The sequence below is a fragment of the Salvia splendens genome, chromosome 2, assembly GCF_004379255.2.
Source record: "Salvia splendens isolate huo1 chromosome 2, SspV2, whole genome shotgun sequence".
Lineage (NCBI taxonomy): Eukaryota > Viridiplantae > Streptophyta > Magnoliopsida > Lamiales > Lamiaceae > Salvia > Salvia splendens.
Window position 1 is genome coordinate 36568421 of NC_056033.1, and position 23601 is coordinate 36592021.

Below are 23601 nucleotides of genomic sequence, written 5' to 3' on the forward strand. Positions count from 1 at the left end.
CAGACGTTCAAGAACTAGTAGATCTGCAGCTAGCTATGGATTAGTGTCGGCAGAAGAAGCAATCCAAGATTATAAGGGCACCCGCAACGCTGTGCCGTTGCGGTTCCTATGCCGTTCCGGCTGAACGGTTCCGCGGCGGCACGCGTTGCAGCCTACGTTCCGTCGCCATTCCGTGCCGCCCCCGTTCCTATGCCGTGCCGGGTTCCGTTCCGGAGGAACGCGGAACGAAACGTTCCGCCACGCGCCTAGGCGACGTGGCGGCCTCCCATTCGACGCGTGAAGCCCACTCGCTGCCCCGCGAGTGGGCTTTGTCCCGGTGACGCAATAATTCAATTTTTTTTAAATACTAATTTAATAAATTTTTTTTTTGCAACGGTAATGTGACCGTTTTTTTTATATCCGTTTTATATATTTTTTTATTTATTTATTTACTCTATAAATACTCTTATTTCATACTCATTTCAATCACAAACACACATCTATTCCTCTCTATTTCCACCCCAATTTTCATCTCAAATCAACTCTCGTTTCCTTCTCCCAAATTTAATCAAACTAATGGATCCTTTTGAACAAATGCGTCAAATATTGCAACAATCACTTGAAGAAGATCGACGACGGGAGGCCGAAGAAGCCGCGCCTCCCCAACGACGCTCCCGTACGTACATCCATCGTAACCGGGAGGAAGCCGCTGCAAGGTTAGTACGCGACTACTTCTGCGATAACCCGATTTGGGGAGATACGTACTTCCGTCGCCGTTTCCGCATGGGGAAACCTTTATTTCTCCACATCGCGAATACTTTGGCAGCCCGGGAAGAGTTCTTCCAGGAAGGGTACGACGCGGTCGGCCGTCCCAGCCACACGACGCTGCAGAAATGTACTGCAGCAATCCGCCAGCTTGCCACTGGACAAACGGCCGACATGTTCGACGAATACCTCCACATCGGAGACAGCACTGGGCGAATGTGCTTGCTCAAATTCTGCAAAGGCGTCCGGGCAGCCTTCACCGGCGAATTTCTCCGGAGGCCAAGCACTACCGATTGTCAGTTCCTGCTCGACCTTCACGAAACAGTGCACGGATTCCCCGGGATGCTCGGCAGCGTCGATTGCATGCACTGGCAATGGAAGAATTGCCCGGTGGCGTGGAAGGGGTCCTACACGAGCGGCCACAAAGGCACCCACCCAACCGTTATACTTGAGGCCGTTGCCGACTACCGCCTTTGGATCTGGCACGCGTACTTCGGGGTCCCCCGGGTCGAACAACGACGTAAACGTGCTCCACCAGTCCGACCTCTTGACCGAAGTTTTGGATGGTAAAGCGCCGGCCATCAACTTCGTCGCCAACAACCGGCTTTATAAAATGGGGTACTATCTCGCCGATGGCATCTACCCGAAGTGGCCTACCTTCGTGAAGACGTGCAGTGGGTCTGCGAACCCAAAGCAGGCTCTTTTTGCGCAGAAGCAGGAGGCTGCTCGCAAGGATGTGGAGAGGGCGTTCGGGGTTCTCCAAGCGCGCTTCAACATCATCAAAGCCCCGGCTCGTACGTGGTTCATGGAAAACATGGTCGACATCATGTATACGTGCATAATCTTGCACAACATGATTGTCCAAGACGAAGGACCCGAGGCGGGAAATTGGTTCGACGACGAATCCCCCGGAAGCAATAATTATTAAAATTGTGTGCTTTTATTTTTTTAGGATTTTAATTGTGTGCTTTTTATTTTTTTAAGTTTAAGTTGTAATTTTTTTTAATGTTGTGTGTTTTTTAATAAAGTGTGTTTGTTTTTTAATAAAGTGTGTTTATTTAAATTGAATTGGGTTGGAAATAAAAAAAATGAAATTGAATGAATAGTAATTTAAGGAACGGTTAAGGAACGAAGGGTTGCATGTTCCGTTCCTTAGTTAAGGAATGAAGTAAAAAAGTACAGTGGGGCCCTCAAATAGTGGTTTAAGGAACGGTATAGAAACGGTATAGGAACAGCGCTGTGGATGGCCTAAGGAACTCCCCTCTTTGTCAAGGTGAATATAATTAGCTTATTTATTACCAGACTCAATGTCTCACATCATACTCTAACCTACCAGGAATTGACTGCGGCGTCAAAATATAATTTTCGTTAATTTGATCATTACACACACCTTAAGAAATACTAAGAATATATTTTTTTCTTTTTTAAGTGGATGACAATAGATAATACAATTGTACTACTTTTTTACCATTAACAATTTCATTACCGAATTATATAATCTAGTATAAAACGAACTTTTCTCAAGGTTTAAAGTTATAAAAATGAAAACTTGAATTAGTGATATATTTTGAAAAAAGCTAATCATAGACACATACTATAACCAACCTAACTAAAATATTCACAAATTAATTGGCAATATATTTCTATTCCAACTGATAGATCGAGAGTTTAAGTCATTATAAAAATAGATATAGTATCATAACTGATCACTTTAACAAAAAAAACTAAGAGCATCCATAACGGCGGCCGTCCAGGCGGACGTCACGTCCGCCATTAGGCAGCAGAGAGGCGGATGCTGACGTGCGTTGCGGACACCGGAGTTCCGCGGCATTCCGGGGACGTCCGTCGTGACGTCCGCCATTGCGGTGACACGACGGACATCCCGACGGACGTCCCGATTTTTCATTTAAAAAAAAAACTCTATATATACGGCTCGTTGAACTTCATTTCATTCTTACCACTTGTTTTAACGAATTTTTCTCTCTACTTTCATTTCTTTTGAAGATAAATTGAGCACTTCAATAGTGATTCCCCTCCACGAGCGAGTCACATACACCGACTTTTCCCGTTATAGTTGGGGGAAATGCCGGCGGAAATGCACCGATGTCCGGGATGATGCCCGGAATGGCGCCGATGATGCCCCAACCCCAAATGGTGGGGATGATGCCCGGGTACTACAATATGTACCCCCTTAGTGTGGGATGATGCCCCAAATGCCCGGGAGGAGTGCCGCGATGACGGGATTGATGCCCTAAATGCCCCAAATGCCGAGGACGACAAGAAGTGAGACGAGGGCCGCATTTGTCGGAGCTTTAGGTTGTTTTTTTAACTATGTATTTTTTTAAATAATTATGTATGTTTTTTTAAATAAAGTGGTTGCATTTTCTCCGTATTAGTGTCGAAATTTTAATTCCATAAATTGTTTAATTTTGTGAATTTGTGAATTTTTATTAGTGTGGATGTCCTTGGGGATGTCCGCCATTGTGCAGTGAGATGTCCTTATGACATGTCAGGAGGTGTTTTTGGGAAGTCCGTCGGAATGTCCGGCGGGACATCCGTCCCAACGTGGATGCTCTAAACAAAACTTCCATTGAGTTCGTCAGCTTCTTGCTTCCGTTTGAGTTTTAGAGCTCCAATTTATTAAAATACTATTCTTAACTCTAAATATCAAACTATATTAAAAATGCCAGTACAAAAGCATCAATGATAAAATTCTAAAATGACCTCTCTCAATATACAAAATATGAAATATGACTATTAACAAATATCTAAGTAAAGAGTATAAAAAGAACCCATAAGAACATGCATATACAAAAAAATATTTTCACATAGTGTTTGATTTAGTTTAGCAAGAGCTTTCAAAATTAAAGTGGAACAAAATATCTTCAAATCTCGAAGCATTAATTGGCACCAATAGAGTGCTAATATTTTGATTGTGCAGAAATTAACATTAAGCATTAATTGCAATCCTATGCTTCTCAACTCTCAAGTCACCTCATTTTCAGAAGCAGCAGGGATTTATTAAAAGTTAATTTTACTGAATAAGGAAAGCAGCTGAATATTGCTCCACTTCTCAAAAAAACCTGGTGTTGCTCTAAAAAAACCCAGTAAATCGGTGTTTGCTCTTGCCGCTTGTTGATCAGAGGTGAATGGAAGCTCTGGTGCAACCTTTCGTTGGTAATTCCCTTTTTGTCATGCATTATTTCCATTGCTCTAATTTGGCTGTTTGGGATTTTGTTGCTGTTGTTGTTTTGCAGTCACACATATATAGTAATTGGGGGATTTTGCCGTTAATTTTGAATGTTTGTGTTTGCATGCAATGGTTTATCTATATCTTATTAATAATCTGCTTATGAAAATGTGTCCAATTTATAGGGTTAACCCCCTCCCCCCTTTAGAAAATGATTTGCTCGTTTTAAGGCTTATGTTGGGGGAGCTAGGTAAAATTCTATGTGTGTTTCTCCGTTTCTTTATGTGTTCTCTTTCTGTGTTGATAGGAGGTATTGCAATGGCATCCGGTTCAGAATCAGCTCCAGAAAAGGGGGGGTTAAGATGGGCGGTGTGCCCTACAGAAGATATGGTGCAAGCGTTGTTGGAGACTTTAGTTGATCCTCTTTTGCCACTGAGAGTCTCTAGTGTACCTCCCTCAGAAGATGTTCAAATAGCTGTTGCCAAACAGGTCACTGTTTGCCTCTTTTTACTCTTTGCATGAGATTGTGTAGCTAGATCATTAACTAAAGCAATGAGGGTGGGTGATCGGCCATGAAAGGGCAATGACATTCATGAACTTGAACATAAACAGTGGCCTTTCTGTAGTCCTATCTGGAAAATGTTGAACTTTTCATTTGAAATAGGACTGTTATGTAATACAAATATTTTGAAATTTTATACTAATGTATCTGTTTCGCTTTCGTTCATGGGTTCTGATGGCATCTGCCCTTTTTCATTTTCATTGCACCAGATTCATGCAGTTGTTTTGCTCTACAATTACCACCACAGGAAGCAGAAACAGGAGCTAGTATTCCTCGAATTTGTGGATTTCTGCAAGTTGGCCATTGTCATCAGGCCTCCTCTGATTGCGTTCATGATGATGACGAAGGAAAGTGAACCGCAGGTGATGTATGATACTGAAGACCTGCTTTCAATCACTGAGAGAGCAATTAAGAGTGCATGTGATATTGCTCTAGGTTTAGATGCGTCTAGAGATTTTCCTAAGATGGAAGGATGGCCAGTATCTAAGTTGACAGTGCTGCTAATTGATTCGAAGAAGGAAAATTGTATACTCCAATCTGGTGCTGTCACTGAAGGTGCATTGTCACTTCAAAAGGAGCTCAGTGTGTCTATCATTCCTCCAGAACTATCAGCAGGAAATAAAGTTGGTAACAAGAGGAGGCGAGATTGTGAAAGTGTGTCCATGCAAACTACTGGAGCTCGGCTTCTGAGCTCGGAAATGAAGCTCGGCTTTGAGTCCGGTTGTGATCGAGTGGTGGAGCCTCGGCAGCTCCGAGAAGAGATCAAGAAATAAAGCTCGGCTTTGAGCTAGCCGAGAAAGGCAGTTCGGTTGATAACCGAGAAAGGCAGTTCGGTTGATAGCCGAGAAATGCAGTTCGGTTGCTAACCAAGAATGGCAGTTCGGTTGATAGCCGAGAAATGCAGTTCGGTTGCTAACCAAGAATGGCAGTTCGGTTTTAGCCGAGCAGCGGTTATAACTAACTTTGGGAAATAGAGTTAGTTGGATTTTATTTCTTGATTGCATCTTGTATAAATAGCTCGATAGAGCTCAGTAGTGAGAGACGCAGAACACAGATTACACACACAATTAGAAGAGAATTCTTGCACTAGCTAGCGTTTGCTTAGAGTGATAGATTGTGAGTGTGAAGTTCTTGTATTGAGAGTTCCATCAATAAGATTCCGGTCATCTTCTCCGTGGACGTAGGTGGATTATCACCGAACCACGTTATATCGTTTGCGTGCTTTATTTCCTCGTTCGTGCGTGTGTGAGATCGGCGGTATCACGACCCAACAAGTGGCGCCGTCTGTGGGAAGACTTCCACGATTTGCCGATTGATTGGTTTCTGGGTGAGTTCGTGTCTAGAGGTTCCGTTGTATAAGCTGATCTTGGCGATTGCCCACCGCTCGTTTTGAGAAATGTCTACAGCCAAGTTCGAGGTGGAAAAGTTCACCGGGAGAAACGATTTTGGGCTGTGGAGGCTGAAGATGAAGGCCATCTTGATGCAGCAAGGCCTATGGGATATCTTGAAGAATGAAGGTGACGCTAAAGAAGGCAAACCTGATGCTGATGAAAAGGAGAAGCAAAGGCTTCAAGATATGCAGTATAAGGCTTATAGCACCCTGATCTTGAACCTCACGGACAGGGTGCTAAGGGAAGTTTCCAAGGAGGAGACGGCTGCAGGAGTATGGGGGAAACTTGAGTCATTGTACATGACCAAGTCTCTGGCGAACCGGTTACATTTGAAGCAAAGGCTTCTTGCTTTCAAGTTTTCAGATGGGAAGAGCATTTCTGAACAGCTCGAGGAGTTTGGGAAATGCATAGATGATCTTGAGAATATCGATGAGGTCATTAAAGATGAGGATAAGGCATTGATGTTGCTCAATTCCCTGCCTAAAAGTTATGAGCACTTCAAGGATGCAGTGCTTCTTGGAAGAGAAACCAAGGTCACCTATGAAGAGATTCATTCTGCATTGAAGATGAAGGAATCGCAGAAGGCTAATAACAAACAAACTGATCCAGTAGCTGAGAGTCTGCATGTGAAAAATAATCAGAATAAAAGGGGTTCCAAGAAGAAGTTCCAGAAGAAGGAAGAAGGTGGAGTATGGAAGGAGAAGAGAAGCTGTCACTACTGTAAGAAACCGGGCCATTTAAAGAAGCATTGTTTTGCTTGGAAGAGGAAACAAGAGCAAGAAAAGGCTGGGAACATAGAGACTGCTGATCTGGCTCAGGATGTTGAAGATAATGAAGCTTTGAATATCCACTCAGGGGCCAAGATTGAAGAATGCTGGATCATGGATTCAGGGTGCTCCTTCCACATTTGCTCACACAAATCTTGGTTCCAAGAATTATCAGCTTGGGAAGGATCAGTGATGCTAGGAAATGATCAAGTGTGCAATGTCAAGGGCATTGGGAACATCAGATTGAGGATGAAGGATGGGAGTATGAAGACTCTCACAGAAGTCAGATTCATTCCTCAAATCAAGAGAAATTTAATATCTCTTGGAATGCTAGAGTCAAAAGGGTGCAGATTCAACTCTGGTGATGGGATCCTCACAGTAACAAAAGGCACCAGAATTGTGATGGAGGCCCAGAGAAAGAACAGCCTATACTATTTGCTGGGTGAAACCGTGGTTGATGCTGTGAATCTTGCCCAGACAGAAGACCTGCATCTATGGCATGCCAGGCTTGGACATGTGGGTGAGAAAGGCATAAGAGAGCTGGCTAAACAAGGAGTGATGAAGTTAAGTGCATCAGACAGCCTAAAGAAATGTGAATCTTGCATTCTAGGAAAGGCAAAGAAGCTGCCATTTTCTGGTGGGAAACACACTTCATCAGCCCCATTTGTGTATGCCCACAGTGACTTGTGGGGGCCATCCCAAACTGAATCCATAGGTGGAGGTAAGTATTTCATCTCCATCATAGATGATTACTCAAGAAAAGTGTGGATTTACATTCTAAGAGAGAAGTCCCAAGCTTTTGAAAAATTTAGAGAATGGCATGCTAGATATGAGAATGAAAAGGGCTCAGTGCTTAAATATCTAAGGACTGATAATGGCATGGAGTTTCTGTCTGCGGAGTTTGATAGTTTCTGTAAGGTGAAAGGGATAAGAAGGCATAGGACCGTGCCAAGAAATCCTCAACAGAACGGGCTGGCAGAAAGAATGAATAGGACATTGCTAGAAAGGGTGAGGTGCATGCTATTCTACTCTGGAATGCCAAAGAGATTCTGGGCAGAGGCTGTCTCTACTGCAGCTAATCTGATCAATAAGTGTCCATCATCTGCTATATCCAATGAGACCCCAGATCAAAGATGGTATGGAAGCCTAGGTGATTACTCAGCCTTGAAGGTGTTTGGGTGTGTTGCTTATGCACACATTAAGCAGAGTAAATTGGAGCCAAGGGCAAAGAAATGTGTGTTGTTGGGATACCAAGATGGGGTAAAAGGATACAGATTGTGGAATTTGGATAGAGAAGGCAGAAATATCATTGTGAGCAGAGATGTGACATTCAATGAAGAGGAGATGCCATTTAAAGATGATGGGAAGCCCTCTGGTGGTGGCAGTAGCTCTGAAATGCAAAACCTTGAGTTTGGTGGAGAATCTGCTGGAACAGACACTGATGAGGATGTTGTGATCACAGGAAATCAAGAAGAAGGTGGAGCAACTAGCTCTCAACATACTCAGAACACAGGTGAGCAGGAGTCACCAGTGCAGCAAGCTGCTGCAGCTCAAGGGGCCAGAAGAAATCCAAGAAGAAATGCAGGCCTACCTAGCAGATTCTCAGATTATGACATGAGCTTCTTTGCTCTATGTGTAGCAGAAGTACTCATGTTTTCAGAACCCTCAACCTATGAAGAAGCCATGAGTTGCAAGGAAAGTCAGAAATGGATCAAGGCCATGGAAGAAGAAATAGAGTCCTTGCTGAAAAATGGGACTTGGATTTTGGTGACTGATCCAGGGACTCAGAAGCTGATCAGTTGCAAATGGCTGTTTAAGAAGAAAGTAGAGGTGGGGGAAGTTGAAAGCATACGGTTTAAGGCAAGGCTGGTTGCTAGAGGATTCACACAAGTAGAGGGTATTGACTACACAGAGGTGTTCTCTCCAGTGGTGAAGCACACTTCCATTCGGATCTTATTGGCCATGACTGCTCATTTCAACTGGGAGCTGCATCAACTTGATGTGAAGACAGCATTTTTGCATGGAGATCTAGAGGAAACGATCTATATGATGCAGCCTAAGGGTTTTGAGAAGCCGGGAGAAGAAAAGAAAGTTTGCTTGTTAAAGAAAAGCCTATATGGGCTCAAGCAAAGCAGCCGGCAGTGGAACAAGAAGTTTCATGAGCAGATGGAATTGATGGCATTTGAGAGATCCAGTTTTGATAGCTGCGTGTATGTCAAGAGAAGTGGAAATCTAATACTGGCCTATCTACTGCTGTATGTGGATGATATTCTGCTGGCAGGATCAAGCAAGAGTGAGCTGCTGTCTGTCAAGGAGGAGTTGAAGCAGAGATTTGATATGAAAGATCTTGGGGAAGCCAAGAGAATCTTGGGTATGGATATTGTCAGGAACAGAAAGAAGAAAGAACTGAAATTGGTTCAGGCTGATTATATCAGAAAGGTGGTAGAAAAATACCAGGTAAGGAGTGAAAAGTCAGTATCCACTCCATTGGCTAGCTGCTTCAAACTCAGTAAAGAACAGATGCCAAAGACAGCTGAAGATAGAGAAGAGATGAGCAGGATACCCTATGCAAATATAGTGGGAAGTGTGATGTACTTGATGATATGTACAAGGCCGGATGTGGCTCATGCCATAAGCGTTGCAAGCAGATATATGGCTGATCCAGGTAGGGATCACTGGGCAGCACTAAAGTGGATTCTGAAATATCTGAAAGGGTCTGTCATGGTTGGCTTGAAGTTTGGTGGTGGAGTTTGGTCTGAGGAGAGGGAAGTCCTAGAAGGATTCTGTGACTCGGATTATGCGGCTAACTTAGACAACAGAAAGTCTCAGAGTGGTTACATCTTCACACTATATGGCACAGCAATCAGCTGGAAATCAAATTTGCAGTCTGTGGTTGCACTGTCCACAACCGAAGCTGAGTATATTTCTCTGACTGAGGCTGCAAAGGAAGGAAAATGGTTGCAAGGAATCTTGGAAGATTTAGGAATGAAGCTGGGAGCAGTGAAGATTAACTGTGACAGCAACTCGGCTATATGTTTAGCAAAACATCAAATGTTCCATGAGAGGTCGAAGCATATAGATGTGAGGAGACACTTCATCAGAGATGAGATTCAAAGTGGAAAGATCAATGTGGTGAAAGTTCCTACCGAAGAAAATGCATCAGACATGTTGACAAAATCTCTGCCAACTTCGAAATTCAAACATTGTTTGAAGTTGGTTGAGATTGTGGAGTGTTGAAGATTGTAACAAGGATTGAGAAGGGAATCCAGATATTGATGGAGTTTTGCAAGGACAAGGTGGAGATTTGTGAAAGTGTGTCCATGCAAACTACTGGAGCTCGGCTTCTGAGCTCGGAAATGAAGCTCGGCTTTGAGTCCGGTTGTGATCGAGTGGTGGAGCCTCGGCAGCTCCGAGAAGAGATCAAGAAATAAAGCTCGGCTTTGAGCTAGCCGAGAAAGGCAGTTCGGTTGATAACCGAGAAAGGCAGTTCGGTTGATAGCCGAGAAATGCAGTTCGGTTGCTAACCAAGAATGGCAGTTCGGTTGATAGCCGAGAAATGCAGTTCGGTTGCTAACCAAGAATGGCAGTTCGGTTTTAGCCGAGCAGCGGTTATAACTAACTTTGGGAAATAGAGTTAGTTGGATTTTATTTCTTGATTGCATCTTGTATAAATAGCTCGATAGAGCTCAGTAGTGAGAGACGCAGAACACAGATTACACACACAATTAGAAGAGAATTCTTGCACTAGCTAGCGTTTGCTTAGAGTGATAGATTGTGAGTGTGAAGTTCTTGTATTGAGAGTTCCATCAATAAGATTCCGGTCATCTTCTCCGTGGACGTAGGTGGATTATCACCGAACCACGTTATATCGTTTGCGTGCTTTATTTCCTCGTTCGTGCGTGTGTGAGATCGGCGGTATCACGACCCAACAGAGATAATCTGTTAACTTATAGTAATACCGAGTTTCTGCAGCTGGGGTATGATGTTGTGAAGGATGTCACTGGTATGGCAATTATCATGTTCTTTTATGATTATTCTGTCAAACAAAAAAATTCTTAATCTGAACTACTGAACTGCTATTGTCACTTTGGAGTGTTCTCCTGCATAGTTTGCTATATATCCTTCTAAAGTGATTTTCGTAGAAGCAGCATTCTTTAAAATGAATGAATATCATTTGGTGATTTATGGATAGAAAAATCAAAGATACTAACTCCTTAAGCCAAGCAGGTATAGGAAAAAATGGTTAAATATAAACTCACAAATTACCTTTATCAAGAAATTGTCACATATGTTGTCTTTACCAATGCATTGTTGGCCTCTGAATGGGTAATGCAAAAGGTTGCATGATATACCTTCATTTTAGATAAACTTAAGCCTCACTTTTTTGTACATGGAACAGGAATCAGCAGTTCTGAACTTGAGGTTTTGGAGACCCATGTTACATATTCCTTAAGTAAAGAAAAGTCAGCTGCTTGGTTTTATATAATGCAATTCCCTGGATCATTCGATGGACACAAGCAAGTTCCTCTTAAGTTTCTTTTTGAGAGGTCAGTCATGCTGTGCTTTCCAGTGGCGTGCTACTCATTGTGGTGTGATATTTAAACGATTTATTGATGGAAATTCATTGATTGCTACTGTTGCTTAGTCTCAAAGAGGATGGGCTTCCGTTATGCCTCTTCCCATGTCAAAAGAACTGTTATGCAGTAAGCTTTGTTAGACTTCAATCACCCATTTTCTCTGGAAAACTAATTTTTAGTTTAATTCTAGTTGTTAGCTCAAAGAGGATGGGCTTCCTTTATGCCTCTTCTTTATGAATGACACTAATGGACTGCTGAGAGGAGGTTAAGTTAGTCTGGAACATTTTATTGATATTGTGTTTAATTAGAAGGTTGGTGCTACCGTGTTAGTTGGCATTCTGATAACTAACAGATTTGCATATTTTCAGTGTGCAGGGCCCGTTAGCAGAAAAGTGTGCTAATGGTTCGTGGAAAACTACCCCCCTTATCAAGTTATATCACATGCTTCCTTACATGGGGATAATCTGGTGCTGGCTATCGAGGTACAGATAATGATAATCGGTTCACACATTCTTCTTCTACTTTTGTTGATGTGTTTGTTATTAACATAAATGGACCTGCCTGTTTATAGTATGGATATGAAAATTGTGTAATTGTGTGTGTGCATATTGAAAATGATTGTATTCGAATATAGCTTGTTTTATCAATTGAACCCATGTAGATCCGCATCATATTATGTATTGACAGGTGATCAGGTCTAAACATTATATACCTAATGTTATGTATGAGGGGAAGTTTCAGAGAGCAGTTTGGAAGCTATCCATGTGTGGGTTTTGGTGCAACATAATAATCTTACAACCTTTTTCAATGTTGTCATCATCTAGTGATTGTTGTGATGTATGTGAAGATGGAATTGAAATATTCCCGGCTCTCATAATTTATTATTGACATTTATATTTGCACTAAGTACACAAAATCATTTATGTGTTGGTGGTAATAGCTTTGAACTCTCAGTTTCTCAAATGGAGGAGAATGTTCATTGATTTCACTTTCAGTTTAAGAAATGCTATGCTCAAAGCATCATGAGCAGCTGTGAACAAAATCAGTAATTTTTTTGAGATATAATGGCATGACTTGAATCATATTGTTACTGACAGATTGGAGATGGGAGTGAACTCTTCTGACCAAAAAGCTGGGCAGAATCATTATAACAATAACAAGTTTTTCAATTCATCTCCTGGACAAGTAGCTAGTCCCATTGATATCTTTCAGGGCACAGAAAGATATGTTAATCTCACAAGCGAGTTCATCAAAAGATTTGAAATTCTGGATTCTGCTGAAAGCAATCAAAATGGAGTTCTTGAGAATTTAGCTGATGGGAGTGAGCAACCCGGCAAGGGTTTATCATCTAGCCCTTCGAGAGGCCTGTATGAGATGCCGATAAAAGTTAATAATGCCATGGAGGAGATTGAGAAAGGGTGTGATATTGCAGATCCTACTACAGAGGTGGCTAGCACAATCCTTGAAAAAGCAGATGCTGTGAGTGATGATCCTGTAACTGATCCCTCTAGTCGACTGTTTGGAAAGACGGCCGTAGATGACAGTTTGAGAGAGAAGTTCAAAGAAAAACCTTTTGGAGATTCTGGTAAAAACAACGAAGGGAGAATATGTCCTGAAAATTTAGATGAAGAACTAGTTGAATGTTGCAAGGTTATATTAGCTAGCCCTCCAAGGTTGTTGAATACTACGAATAGAAACGACTTGTCTGATACTTGCACTGATAGTGAAGATAATAAAATGCAAAATACAAAAATAAGAGTTTATTTCCATAAGAGGAAGAAAAATACAGTACTACTTCAAGAAGCTGTACCAGATTTAAAGGTAAGAAACCGACTTTACTATGTACATTCTTATGTGGTGTGATAGTGGTTTCCATTAAATGCAGCATTTTAACTGAAATAGTAAAAATATACATGCTCATCAAAATGGAAAGAAACTCATGTGTTTGCAGTACATGCTTGGCGGAACCTGATGATTCACACATGATTTGATAGAAAATGCATAATACAAAACATACAGGTATACTCTATGTAGTTTGAAGTGTCACAATACTCTTCAGTGATATTCTGTAGTCTAGGTGCATGCTTAACCATATCAATTTTTATGTGACTGAAATTTTAGCAACTATCATGAAAATTGGTCCAGATGGTTATATGCACTACCAATACTTGGACAATTCTCTGTGACTATATGCACTTGTGCATGTGCATCTGTCTACCTTCTGCAACACTTTTGGATTTTTTTCTTTTAGGAGAATATTGGATTTAGGCTCCCAAAATGGAAACCTTTTATTTTTTAATACCGGATTTGGTAGTGGCGCGTTTGTGAAACTCGGCTTTAAAACTGAGTTTGAACAATGCGTCTTTAGTCTTAATTTAACGAACACGGCATTAAAGCCAAGTTTCACAAACGCGACTTTAACTGAACTTATAATCGAGACAGAGGGTTTCTCTTCATTCTGGCGTCGCAAAATGGAGGCAGATTGGAGGTGATTTCAGTTGATTTTCAGGCGATTTCCTCCGGTAAAAGCTGTCTTCCTTGCTATTTATATGTATTGTGATTATTATATTGCTATTTGTCCACTTTGCTTTCCCGAATGAGGAGAAACCCTCTGCCTTGATTATAAGTTCAGTTGAAGCCGAGTTTGTGAAACCCGGGACTGAATTCAAACTCGGCTTTAAAGCCTGAGTTTCGGAAATGAGGGAATTCCAAATCCGGAAATTAAAAAAAAAGCTCCCATTTTGGGTGCCCAAATCCTATATTCTCCTAAAAGAAGAATAAATCCCACTCTTTTATGTGGGAATAAAGATTGAGCTTGAGTTTCAGTATACTTATATATGCCTTTAATGAATTTACTAGGAGGATATGGCAGGTTCTTTACAGTCAAATCTTACTAAAAAAAGAGACGAGAAGGTATGTGGAGTTGAGGGTAATCTCACTAAGACGTGCAACCAAACTGGTAGTACTTCATCAGGGGACCAACGAGCTCAGCTTGAGGCTAAAACTAAGCACACTGTAGAAGTACAAGGTACTTTGGATTCTTTTAGGTCAAATCAGCCTCAAAGAAGATATGAGAAGGTATCCGGAGATGAAGGTTATCTTGCTACCGCGGATAACCAAACTGGTGCTGCTTCAACTAAGAACCAACGAGCTCAGCTTCAAGTGTGCAATCACACTGGTATTGCTGCAAAGGAAAACCAGCTAGTACTGTTTCAGGATAATTGTATGCTCAATTTAGGAGCACAGACTACACCAGCTTTGGACGAGATGCATAGTGCATTAACACTTATTAATAGAAAAAGACAAGAACTGGTAATCTCCTGATAATTTTTTCCATGATCTCTCTTTCAATATGCATTAGCTATGCCATGTTATCTATCAGTATTTACGACTTCTAAACTGTGAAAGATTGCCTTCTCTATCCATATTTAATACTCTATACATCCATTAAAACAATGTTCATTACTTTTTGGCATGAGTTTTAATAAATGTTAGGTAAGGTTATAGATAAGTGGAAAAAGGCCCACATTTATTATTGAGGTATTGTATTTAATTCTAAATATAGTAAGGAGAAAACATAAGGGATAGTGGTGGGGTAGTTACCAAAAATGGAATTGGAAATGTTTTGGGGGCAAGACAAACTAGCAAATCGGGCAATGTTTTAAGGGGCGAGGGAGTATAATTTTGTAAGCGGCTGTTCGGTTTGCAAGATTATATCTCATGATTAAATAAGCATTATGTTTAGTTCATGAGATTGAATCTCACAACTTAATCCTATATGGATAATCATGTGATAATTAGTCATAGCCACCCCCTCCATCTAAAATAATCTTACAACTTAATCCTAGATGGATTATCATATGATAATTAGTCATGGCAACCGAACGGCTCCTAAAAGTTGAACTATTAGCTCTATAAGCGTAAGACATCTGATTCATATGCATACAAAGATACTTTGGTAACAAAACTTACCTTGGCAGTACTTCCAACTCTGCAATACGGTGGATGAACTAGCATTATGTGAAGATATTTTTGACAGAATATTGGGTAAGTTGCCTTTTATACCTTCTTTATCTATGGCGGTTGTGTCTATGACTTTGAGATAATTCTCATTTTGCTTTTAATTTTCATGTGTTTCTTTTAAAAACTATTCTCATGACATAAATAAAGATATGACAAGTGCAACCATATGGTTGTCCTCAGATGCCCTATTTTATGCTGCTACCAATTAAAACTTTTTATGTAGTTTAACCACAGGGAAAATGAATAATTGACTTTACCTAGTTATGCTCGAATTAATTTATGACTTGATAGTTCTTGTACTTAAGTATATTGCAATTGATATATCAATGGATAAGGCATGTTCTTTTTTTTGAAAGCATAATTTGGCAAAGGGTTGTGTCTTGTTGCACAAACAAACAAATATCCCTTTTGGAATTAAATTGTAAGTTAGAAATTCTATGATATGGATTACAGTATATGGGTATTCCATGCTATAAGCATTGTCTACATAAAAAGTAAAATTTATGCAATTTTAAATTTAGGTGGAGACATTGATTTGGCTCGTCAATGTATCAATTCTATCATTAGTGGTAAGTTTCACTCACTAGTGGAGAACAGAACACAAGTCCACCGTAATGGTAACCAGCCAGATGAAACCAGAATTTCTCAGCATGGGAATCCCACCAGATTATCCAAAGTCTATCTTCCTGGAAAGTCATCATGTCAAGTGAGTCTCTTTCTTCGGGGATTTATTTATCTGCAGAAAGAAAGTCATTACAATATTCATAAGGTTCTTATGTTAATGATCACAAGAACAATTGTTGTACTATCCTGCATTAGTAAGCTTATCATTATTCTATTGGGGGGGTGTTTACTTTGGGTGATAGCTTTGATTTACAATACATAAGACAGAGCATTTCAAGGATTTGATGATGTGACAAACTCAAAATTCCTCAACCCATTCAAACTTTGGGTGTTTACTTGAAACTTATGACACCAACTTAGCATTACATAATGTAATTATGTAGACAGTCTCCATAAATGTTTTTTTTCTATTCGAGTGATTTGGTCCCTAAGTGGTCCGGAAAAGTATTTTTCTATTCGATATGATTTGGACATCATTATAGTTGTGTATGCTTAGTGCTATACTCCCAGAAATGGTATTGCTGCTGCATCTCCCATGATTGGCGTGAAGTGGTTCAATTGATGTATTAGCATTGTTTCTCTTGGATATTTGGAATTTTCTTTTCCTTTTGAACTACTGATTTATGGAGGCAGGCTATACTTGTCGCAACTGAAAATTAGTTGGTCTCTTCGTTGTGAAAATTCCACCCATTCTATTCATCTGAGACTTATCCTATACTTGCAACTTTTTATAATTCCTGAGACTCATTATTTTGAAATTTTGCAAAAATTTCTTATGCATTTGAACTACTAGTGTTGCTTTGCCATTTTTCTTGTCATTGCCTGCATCGTTAATAGTATTTCACTTGATAGGATTTGGAGTATACATGTCAGAGGAATGACTTGAGAGAGCCACGGTATTCAATTCAATTTTCTGATGGTGAGACATGATCATCTGATCCTTTCCTTCTCAATGAACTTCTTTTTACCGTGTCTTCGTTTTCCCTGTTCGTGATGTCCCACCACTTCAATTGCTTTTATTCTTTTGGAAAATTGTGAAGTCTTGGTTGTTTTTTGTAGGTGGATACCTGTCAACTGTGGTGGTGACAGGAAAAGATTTCGAGCTTCATGCAAAGGGTGGTGTAGAGTCTCATCCTCGCACAGCGAGGGAGACCGCCGCTGCCAAGATGATTGCTGAAATGCTCCACACTTGGTATGACTAAGGGTTTAGTGGTCTTAAGTAATTCAACTCAGGCTGAAACTTTTGTTTTCGGTTCACGGAACCCACAACCGGTACCTCCATGCACACTTAGTTTGAGTAGGGTTTAGTTGGGGATGAAGGTTCGATGTGATAATTTGCTGACTACGATGTTATTAGGATTTGATTGTGTTGTACAAAAGATTGAACACAAGAAGTTTAGCTGTTTATTAATCATGAAATTAGGTTTGAAAAAAATAAATTTCACAAGAAAAATAAAGTGAGTCCACCCAAGAGTTATATGACTATTAGATTACTGATTGTAAGCTAGCTTAGTACTCCATCCATCCCACTTAAGATGACACACGTACCTCTACTTTTAGAAACTTTCTATCTACAATTAATACTCAACCATTTTTTCTCTCCCCAATTAAAGCCAACTCTCATTCTCTCTCTATTTAATACTTGCACACATCTTTTCTCTCTCTAATTATATCCATTACCTACAACTCTTAAAATCTTGTGCAGACTAAGAAATGTGTTAGTTTAGCCGTGGAGGTAGTAAGTGATTTCCCTCATACATTTAGAGCATCCGCCCGATGCATCGGGCGTGCTATCGTCTGCCACTATAGCTGCGGACGATGCCCGATGCATCGTCCGCGGACGATAGGCCATGGAACACGCATCGGGCGTGCTATCGTCCGCCCCATTGTGGGCGACGTGGGCGATAGCACGCCCGATGTAACGCGTTTTCCAATTTTGTAGTGTTTTAATATTCAAATAAATAAAATGCTTAGGGCGGATTATAGGGCATCCCACTGCAGGTGAATGGGTAGGAGGATAAAATGCTGATTTGGCGGAGCATAGGGCGCTCCATTTTGGATGCTCTTAATATGTGACAGTTTTTTTATATTGATAATTGTAGATTCTGACTGTCTATTTTAAGCTACTTCAAATAGTTATCTGGAAATAGGGTTGTTGGCCTTTAGGATACAGAGTAGCCACTAATTGTGGTAAGTATATAATTTCCGCAAATATGTCAACTAGTTAGGCTTTTTCAACACAAACATATACTTAATCGAGAAACATTTGTATTCTTATTGTATTTGTATATAATTAGTTGTAACGAGCAACCTTCATCTCCAACTCATTGCCAGCGCATTGAGGAATCGAAATCTATCTGTATGCTTGCAAGTTCACGAATTAATATTAATCTATTTTAGCAAATAAAAATAACAGCATAATATATTCATATTATGGGACCTAGGAGAGATGGGTATGATAGAACTTTTCAACTTACGACACATAATTATATCAGTTTCCAAATATATTGATATCGGTTGATATTACAGTTTTTTATTCAATATGATAGGTTCTCAACATTAGCAACAGTGGAACCCACCAAGGTGCAGCCGGAACAAGAGCTCAGCATTGGAACTCCTGCGGTGAAAGAGACCACGTCTAAAGGACCGAAAAACACTCGGCCTAAACGGAAGGCGATGCAGCTCGCGAAGTATAAGGATTTTACTTCATGATAGATAAATCTTTTTGTAAACTTTATTTATTTGTATTATTATCTTTTGGATATTTTCGAACTCAATTAGTTTAGATTTAATTATATCTTCTCGGGTTTGTTTATAGGACCTCCACACCAATGCAAGATGGCCTAGCCGACGCGCAGCCAACTCCCAAACCCTACACGATCGAGGACAAAGCCCTGAAGACTTATCCCAAGAGGAAGAGCGCGCGGCCCGCCAAGTACAAGGACTTTAGTTTTCATTAGAATTATTCCTTCTAATTGTTTTTTTCATTTTTTGCATTATTTTCAGCATAATCATTGAACTATGTTAGGATCAGATTTATTCAAATCTTCTCGGGTTTTCTTCTTGATTCTTTCCCGAGACGTAAGAGTCGAATCAAGCAGGGTCGGTTCTATAAATAATAGAACTCATTAGAGGTCAATTACTGAGAAATAAAGACATTCTTTCTTCTCACTCACGGTTCTCTCTGAAACCCTAGCACCTCAACTAGGATTCGCAGTCTCTTTTCTCCTTTTGATCGTTCAGTTCGTTTATCTCTCGTTAGGTAAAGCTAAAGCCTGACAGTTTTCTTCTTGATTCTTTCCTGAGTTGTAAGAGTCGAATCAAGCAGGGTCGGGATTCTATAAACAATAGAATCCAATTAGAAGTCAAAATATTCAGAAATAAATCTTTTATTCTCTCATTCATGTTTTTTTCCAACCCTAACCCTAGCACCTCAACTAGGATTAATTAACTATGTCTTTAAAAAAAATTCACTGAATATCGGTTTATGAGTTTATATAAATTTATGATTCATTATTAGTAACTAATATTAATGTATGGAATATTAAAGATATGATTTTCTGTCTTCCTCATTTAAAAAAAAAGTACTCATCGGAATCATTCGATGAAATATATAACTATTTCAATTTAAAAAAAAAGCACTCATCGGAATCATTCGATGAAATATATAACTATTTCAATTTTAAATCTAACTAATTAAACAAATTACACCATAGTGGAATGTGTGTATATTTTCCTTCTGGTCACCTAACCAGTAACCATTGTCCCGCAATCTGGTGAGAAAAAACAATTTAATTATTCACCGAGCAATATGACCTTGTTATTGTCAAATTATCTATGTTTATTTGTCCCCCTATAATCTAATAGTACTCCACAAAATACTACACACATTTTACTAAAAATAGACAACCGATTTTTTATTAATTTTTTTTTGTTTTGCAAACTATTTTATCAAGGTTATCATTATACTTTAAATGTATAAAGACTCAATCCACTAATTATTTAGCCAACGCTAAAACCACCATCATATTTATAACATTTAATAACTCTTTAATTAATCGCAATACAAGACACTTGCTTCATCCCTAAGAAACCATAGCACATGTGATGGACATAAGTTTTAGCAAATGTTGGTAGAGTTTGAATGGATGGTTGGTACTCCTTACTAAGAGTGACATATATAGAAAAAGTATGATTTTTTGGTAAATAAAAAGTGCTTAGAATGTTCGAATATAAAGTAGAATTTGATACTATCTTCTAAAACTGAGCGTTTTTTTAATGCACCAAATGGCAAATATAGTAATTGTGCTGTAATTTTTTGGGACTGATGAGTTAACAAGTACTAGTATGACAAAGCTAGCTAGCTAGATGAACTTAAAAAAGGCAACGCTATATAAATTCTTACTACTAAAATAATCACACTTGCACCCTAATTAAGGTGGTGCATTAGAACTTTGAAATGGTTGACCATCACTTATCATTCTCTCCATGATTATTGTAAAGACACATATATAAAATAGTACTCCTACATATTATGTATTCATGAAAAAACCAACTAGCCACTAAAAAATCCACATTTTTTTCTTTAAATCATCCCCTTCAAGAACTTCAACTACCTCCCATCCTCAGCCCCACATTCCAAATCTTGAGAAGCTCTCAAATTCCTTTCTTTCTTCCCTTTTCTCCACATATACTAAATCCCATCCTTGATTATCATGCAAGTACATCATTTTTCCTCTTTACCCCAAAATAACCACTACTATCAAAATTCATTGGAGATGGAAAGCGTTGAAAGTTGGAGAAAGGAGAGTATAAGCAGCCAGCTAAATCATGGCATAAAGCTTTCCAATAAGCTCAAAAAGGAGCTTCTTCATCATCACTCAAACTCAAGTGATTGTGAATTGTTGATTGATAAAATTATTTCTTGTTATAACAATGCATTAGAACTGCTCAATTACACGGATTCTCTTCACAACGGAGATTCGACTACTTTGCTTGACTTTAGTCCAACAAGTGAAGTTTCTGACCAGCAGGACCTTAAGGATCATGTTCCTAAGAAAAGGTACATTCTTACCACATTGATCAGTCATGATTTTTTTTAGTTCTTTTTTAAGCAGGTACCTTTTGTTAGATTAAAAAATTGGTTTTGTAGAAAGAGTTTGGAGAGATGGAGTGAAGAAGTGCATGTTTGTTGTGGAACAAGGTCGGAAGATCAGCTTGAAGATGGATATAATTGGAGAAAATATGGACAAAAAGATATTTTGGGGGCTACTCATCCTAGGTGAGTGAGGGACATTATATATCCTCTTAATTTGTCATTTTCTTGATTTTACTGTCCACTATATATTTCCATAACTAAAGTCGTTGTCATCGATAAATTTCTTCATTATAATTAGTATATTTTCACGTTATTAAAAAAATCTACACAATATCCATATTTGATTTGTCCGTTCTACACTAAAAATAAAGTTCGAAATATGAAGTATGATCAAATATGAATGACATCTCTAATAGTAATAAAGAAAATGGCAGATCGTATTACCGGTGCACTTATCGCCATACGCGAGGTTGTTCAGCGACGAAACAAGTACAGCGAGGGGAAGACGACCCTTCTATCTTGAGGATCCTCTACAGAGGAAAACACAGTTGTGGTCTAAACCAGAACAAACAAAACGGTGTCGTTTGTGCAGAAACCAACGAAGAATCCAAACAACTGAAACCTGCAAATGTTGCATCACCGCCGTTGATCATGTCAGAGCCAACATCAATGTCCACGTGTCAGATCGATCAGAGCTTCCGAGATTCAGAGACGTTTCCAGTTAGAGATTTGGATTTCTTTATTGATTTTGATGTTCCTTTCTTTGAGGTCTCGTCTGACTGTCTCTCATATGTTCAACTAAACAATATTTGATGCTAAAGCAGAAATTTTTATGTGTGGTTTGAGTTGAGTTGGAGATTAATTTTTTTGTCATGCAAAGAAAAGAAAATTATTTGTTGATATGCATACAATATTGATTCTTTTTCTTAGTCAATGTTCCAATTATATACTGTATGTCATTTTTTTCATTATGCTCACTATATTTTGCAAGCGAATATATTAGCAAATAGCAAGTACATTTGTGTTCAGAAAATGTGCAAAATGCCTTTTAAATTTTAGGGTTCATTTTGTAGCTTGCGAAATACAACCGTTTTCTAGTGATTGTGAGAATGTGAAATAAGTGAAAACAATGCATTCGCGGTCTACATGCTAAAAATGGTTCTTAAGTTATATAGATAGAAAGGATTCAAATAAAAATACTCTATTTCTTTATTGTAAAAGAAACATGACAAATTAACACAAAATCAACTACATTAGATAGAATAGAGTAAAATTTGTTAGTATCATCTAATCTATGTTCACTTTTCTTTTACCAGTTTTTCTTCACATGATGATCACTCCCAAATTCTTGGGAAGAAAATTTTAATTTGATCCATTAAAGGAGAATCTATAGGTATGGCCCACGTTCCAGAATTAACGCTTACATAATACTACTATATAATTATTCTATTTTAATAACTTAAAATCTAAAAAAAGTCTTGTGTGATGATTATGTTATGAGGATTGGGGCAAAACTGCACAATCAGTCAAGCTCGGTGTTAGCCGAGCTTAATCGTGCGCGGCAGGGACTGATATACTGTTAGGTGATTGATTGCAGCTCGGTGTTAGCCGAGCTCAATCGTGCTCGGTGATTAGCCGAGCTTGCTGGTGCTCGGTATTAGCCGAACTTAGTCGAGTTCGGTGTTGGCCGAACTTAGTCGAGTTCGGTGTTGGCCGTTGTTATTAACTGATGCATAGACAAACGTGAGCCGTCGGATGCGATTAGTTAGTTAGCTTAAATGACAGCCGTTGGATTTGTTTTGGTTGTTAGATTAGTGTTAGTCAAATAGAGTGAATAACCGAGCTGTGCAAGCGGAGTGAGAGAAAAAGATTTTTCATCCATCAGTTTGTAATCTTCCACAAGAAATTGAATACAAGATTTCCATTAATTCTCCGAGAGTTGTTCTTAGCTTTATTCATTTTCATATCGAGTGTTTGTTCTTCTTGTTCCGGAATCGATCTTGTTGTGATAGCAAGATTGAGTCGCGTATTTGATACCATTACAAATTGGCGCCGTCTGTGGGAAAACGAAGAAGGACGACGCATTCAACAATGTCTACCACGAAGTTCGACGTTGAGCGGTTCACCGGCGAAAATGATTTCGGCCTGTGGAGATTGAAAATGAAAGCTGTTCTTATGCAGCAAGGAGTCTGGGATTATGTCAAATCCAAGGCGGATGAGGAGGAGATTCAAGGAATGGATGCGGCGAAATCTCAAGAACTGGAATACAAGGCGTATAGCTCGATTGTCTTGTGCCTCAGCGATAGAGTCTTGAGGGAGGTTCAAAAAGAAGATGATGCCGCAGGAGTTTGGGAGAAGTTAGAGAAAATCTATATGGAGAAGTCGATCTCAAATAGATTGCATCTCAAACAAAGGTTATTCAATTTCAAGTTTTCTGACTCCAAGAACTTAGCAGATCAATTAGAAGATTTTCGCAAGTGCATAGATGATCTTGAGAGTGTGGATGATGCCATGAAAGATGAGGATAAAGCTTTGATGTTATTGAATGCTCTGCCTCAGAGTTTTGAGCAATTCAAAGACTCAATACTTCTTGGAAGGGATTCGAAGGTGACTTTAGAGGAGGTA

The 23601-nt window shown here is 39.4% G+C and overlaps 2 protein-coding genes across 4 annotated transcripts; both read left to right on the top strand.

The window, feature by feature from the left end:
* The first annotated feature begins 3588 nt into the window (after positions 1–3588).
* LOC121792455 lies at positions 3589–19049 on the top strand. Of its 3 annotated transcripts, none has more exons than XM_042190407.1 (14): positions 3589–3921; positions 4242–4423; positions 4706–5141; positions 10589–10657; positions 11054–11201; positions 11600–11713; positions 12329–13052; positions 14091–14543; positions 15212–15278; positions 15776–15960; positions 16731–16797; positions 16938–17070; positions 18428–18568; positions 18697–19049. In XM_042190407.1, exons 1-14 carry the CDS (start codon positions 3894–3896, stop codon positions 18836–18838), a joined length of 2889 nt encoding a protein of 962 aa, XP_042046341.1. In that variant the 5' UTR covers positions 3589–3893; the 3' UTR covers positions 18839–19049. The 3 variants fall into 3 exon arrangements, with proteins under 3 accessions (XP_042046341.1, XP_042046342.1, XP_042046343.1); XM_042190408.1 differs by having other exon boundaries at positions 4245–4423; XM_042190409.1 differs by having other exon boundaries at positions 18428–18605; positions 18697–18834.
* A 1473-nt stretch (positions 19050–20522) lies between these two features.
* Positions 20523–21796, top strand: LOC121792511 (probable WRKY transcription factor 30). The gene is made up of 3 exons (XM_042190492.1): positions 20523–20940; positions 21031–21159; positions 21411–21796. The coding sequence occupies exons 1-3, from the start codon at positions 20594–20596 to the stop codon at positions 21787–21789; spliced, it is 855 nt and encodes a 284-aa protein (XP_042046426.1). The 5' UTR covers positions 20523–20593; the 3' UTR covers positions 21790–21796.
* Positions 21797–23601: the final 1805 nt, after the last annotated feature.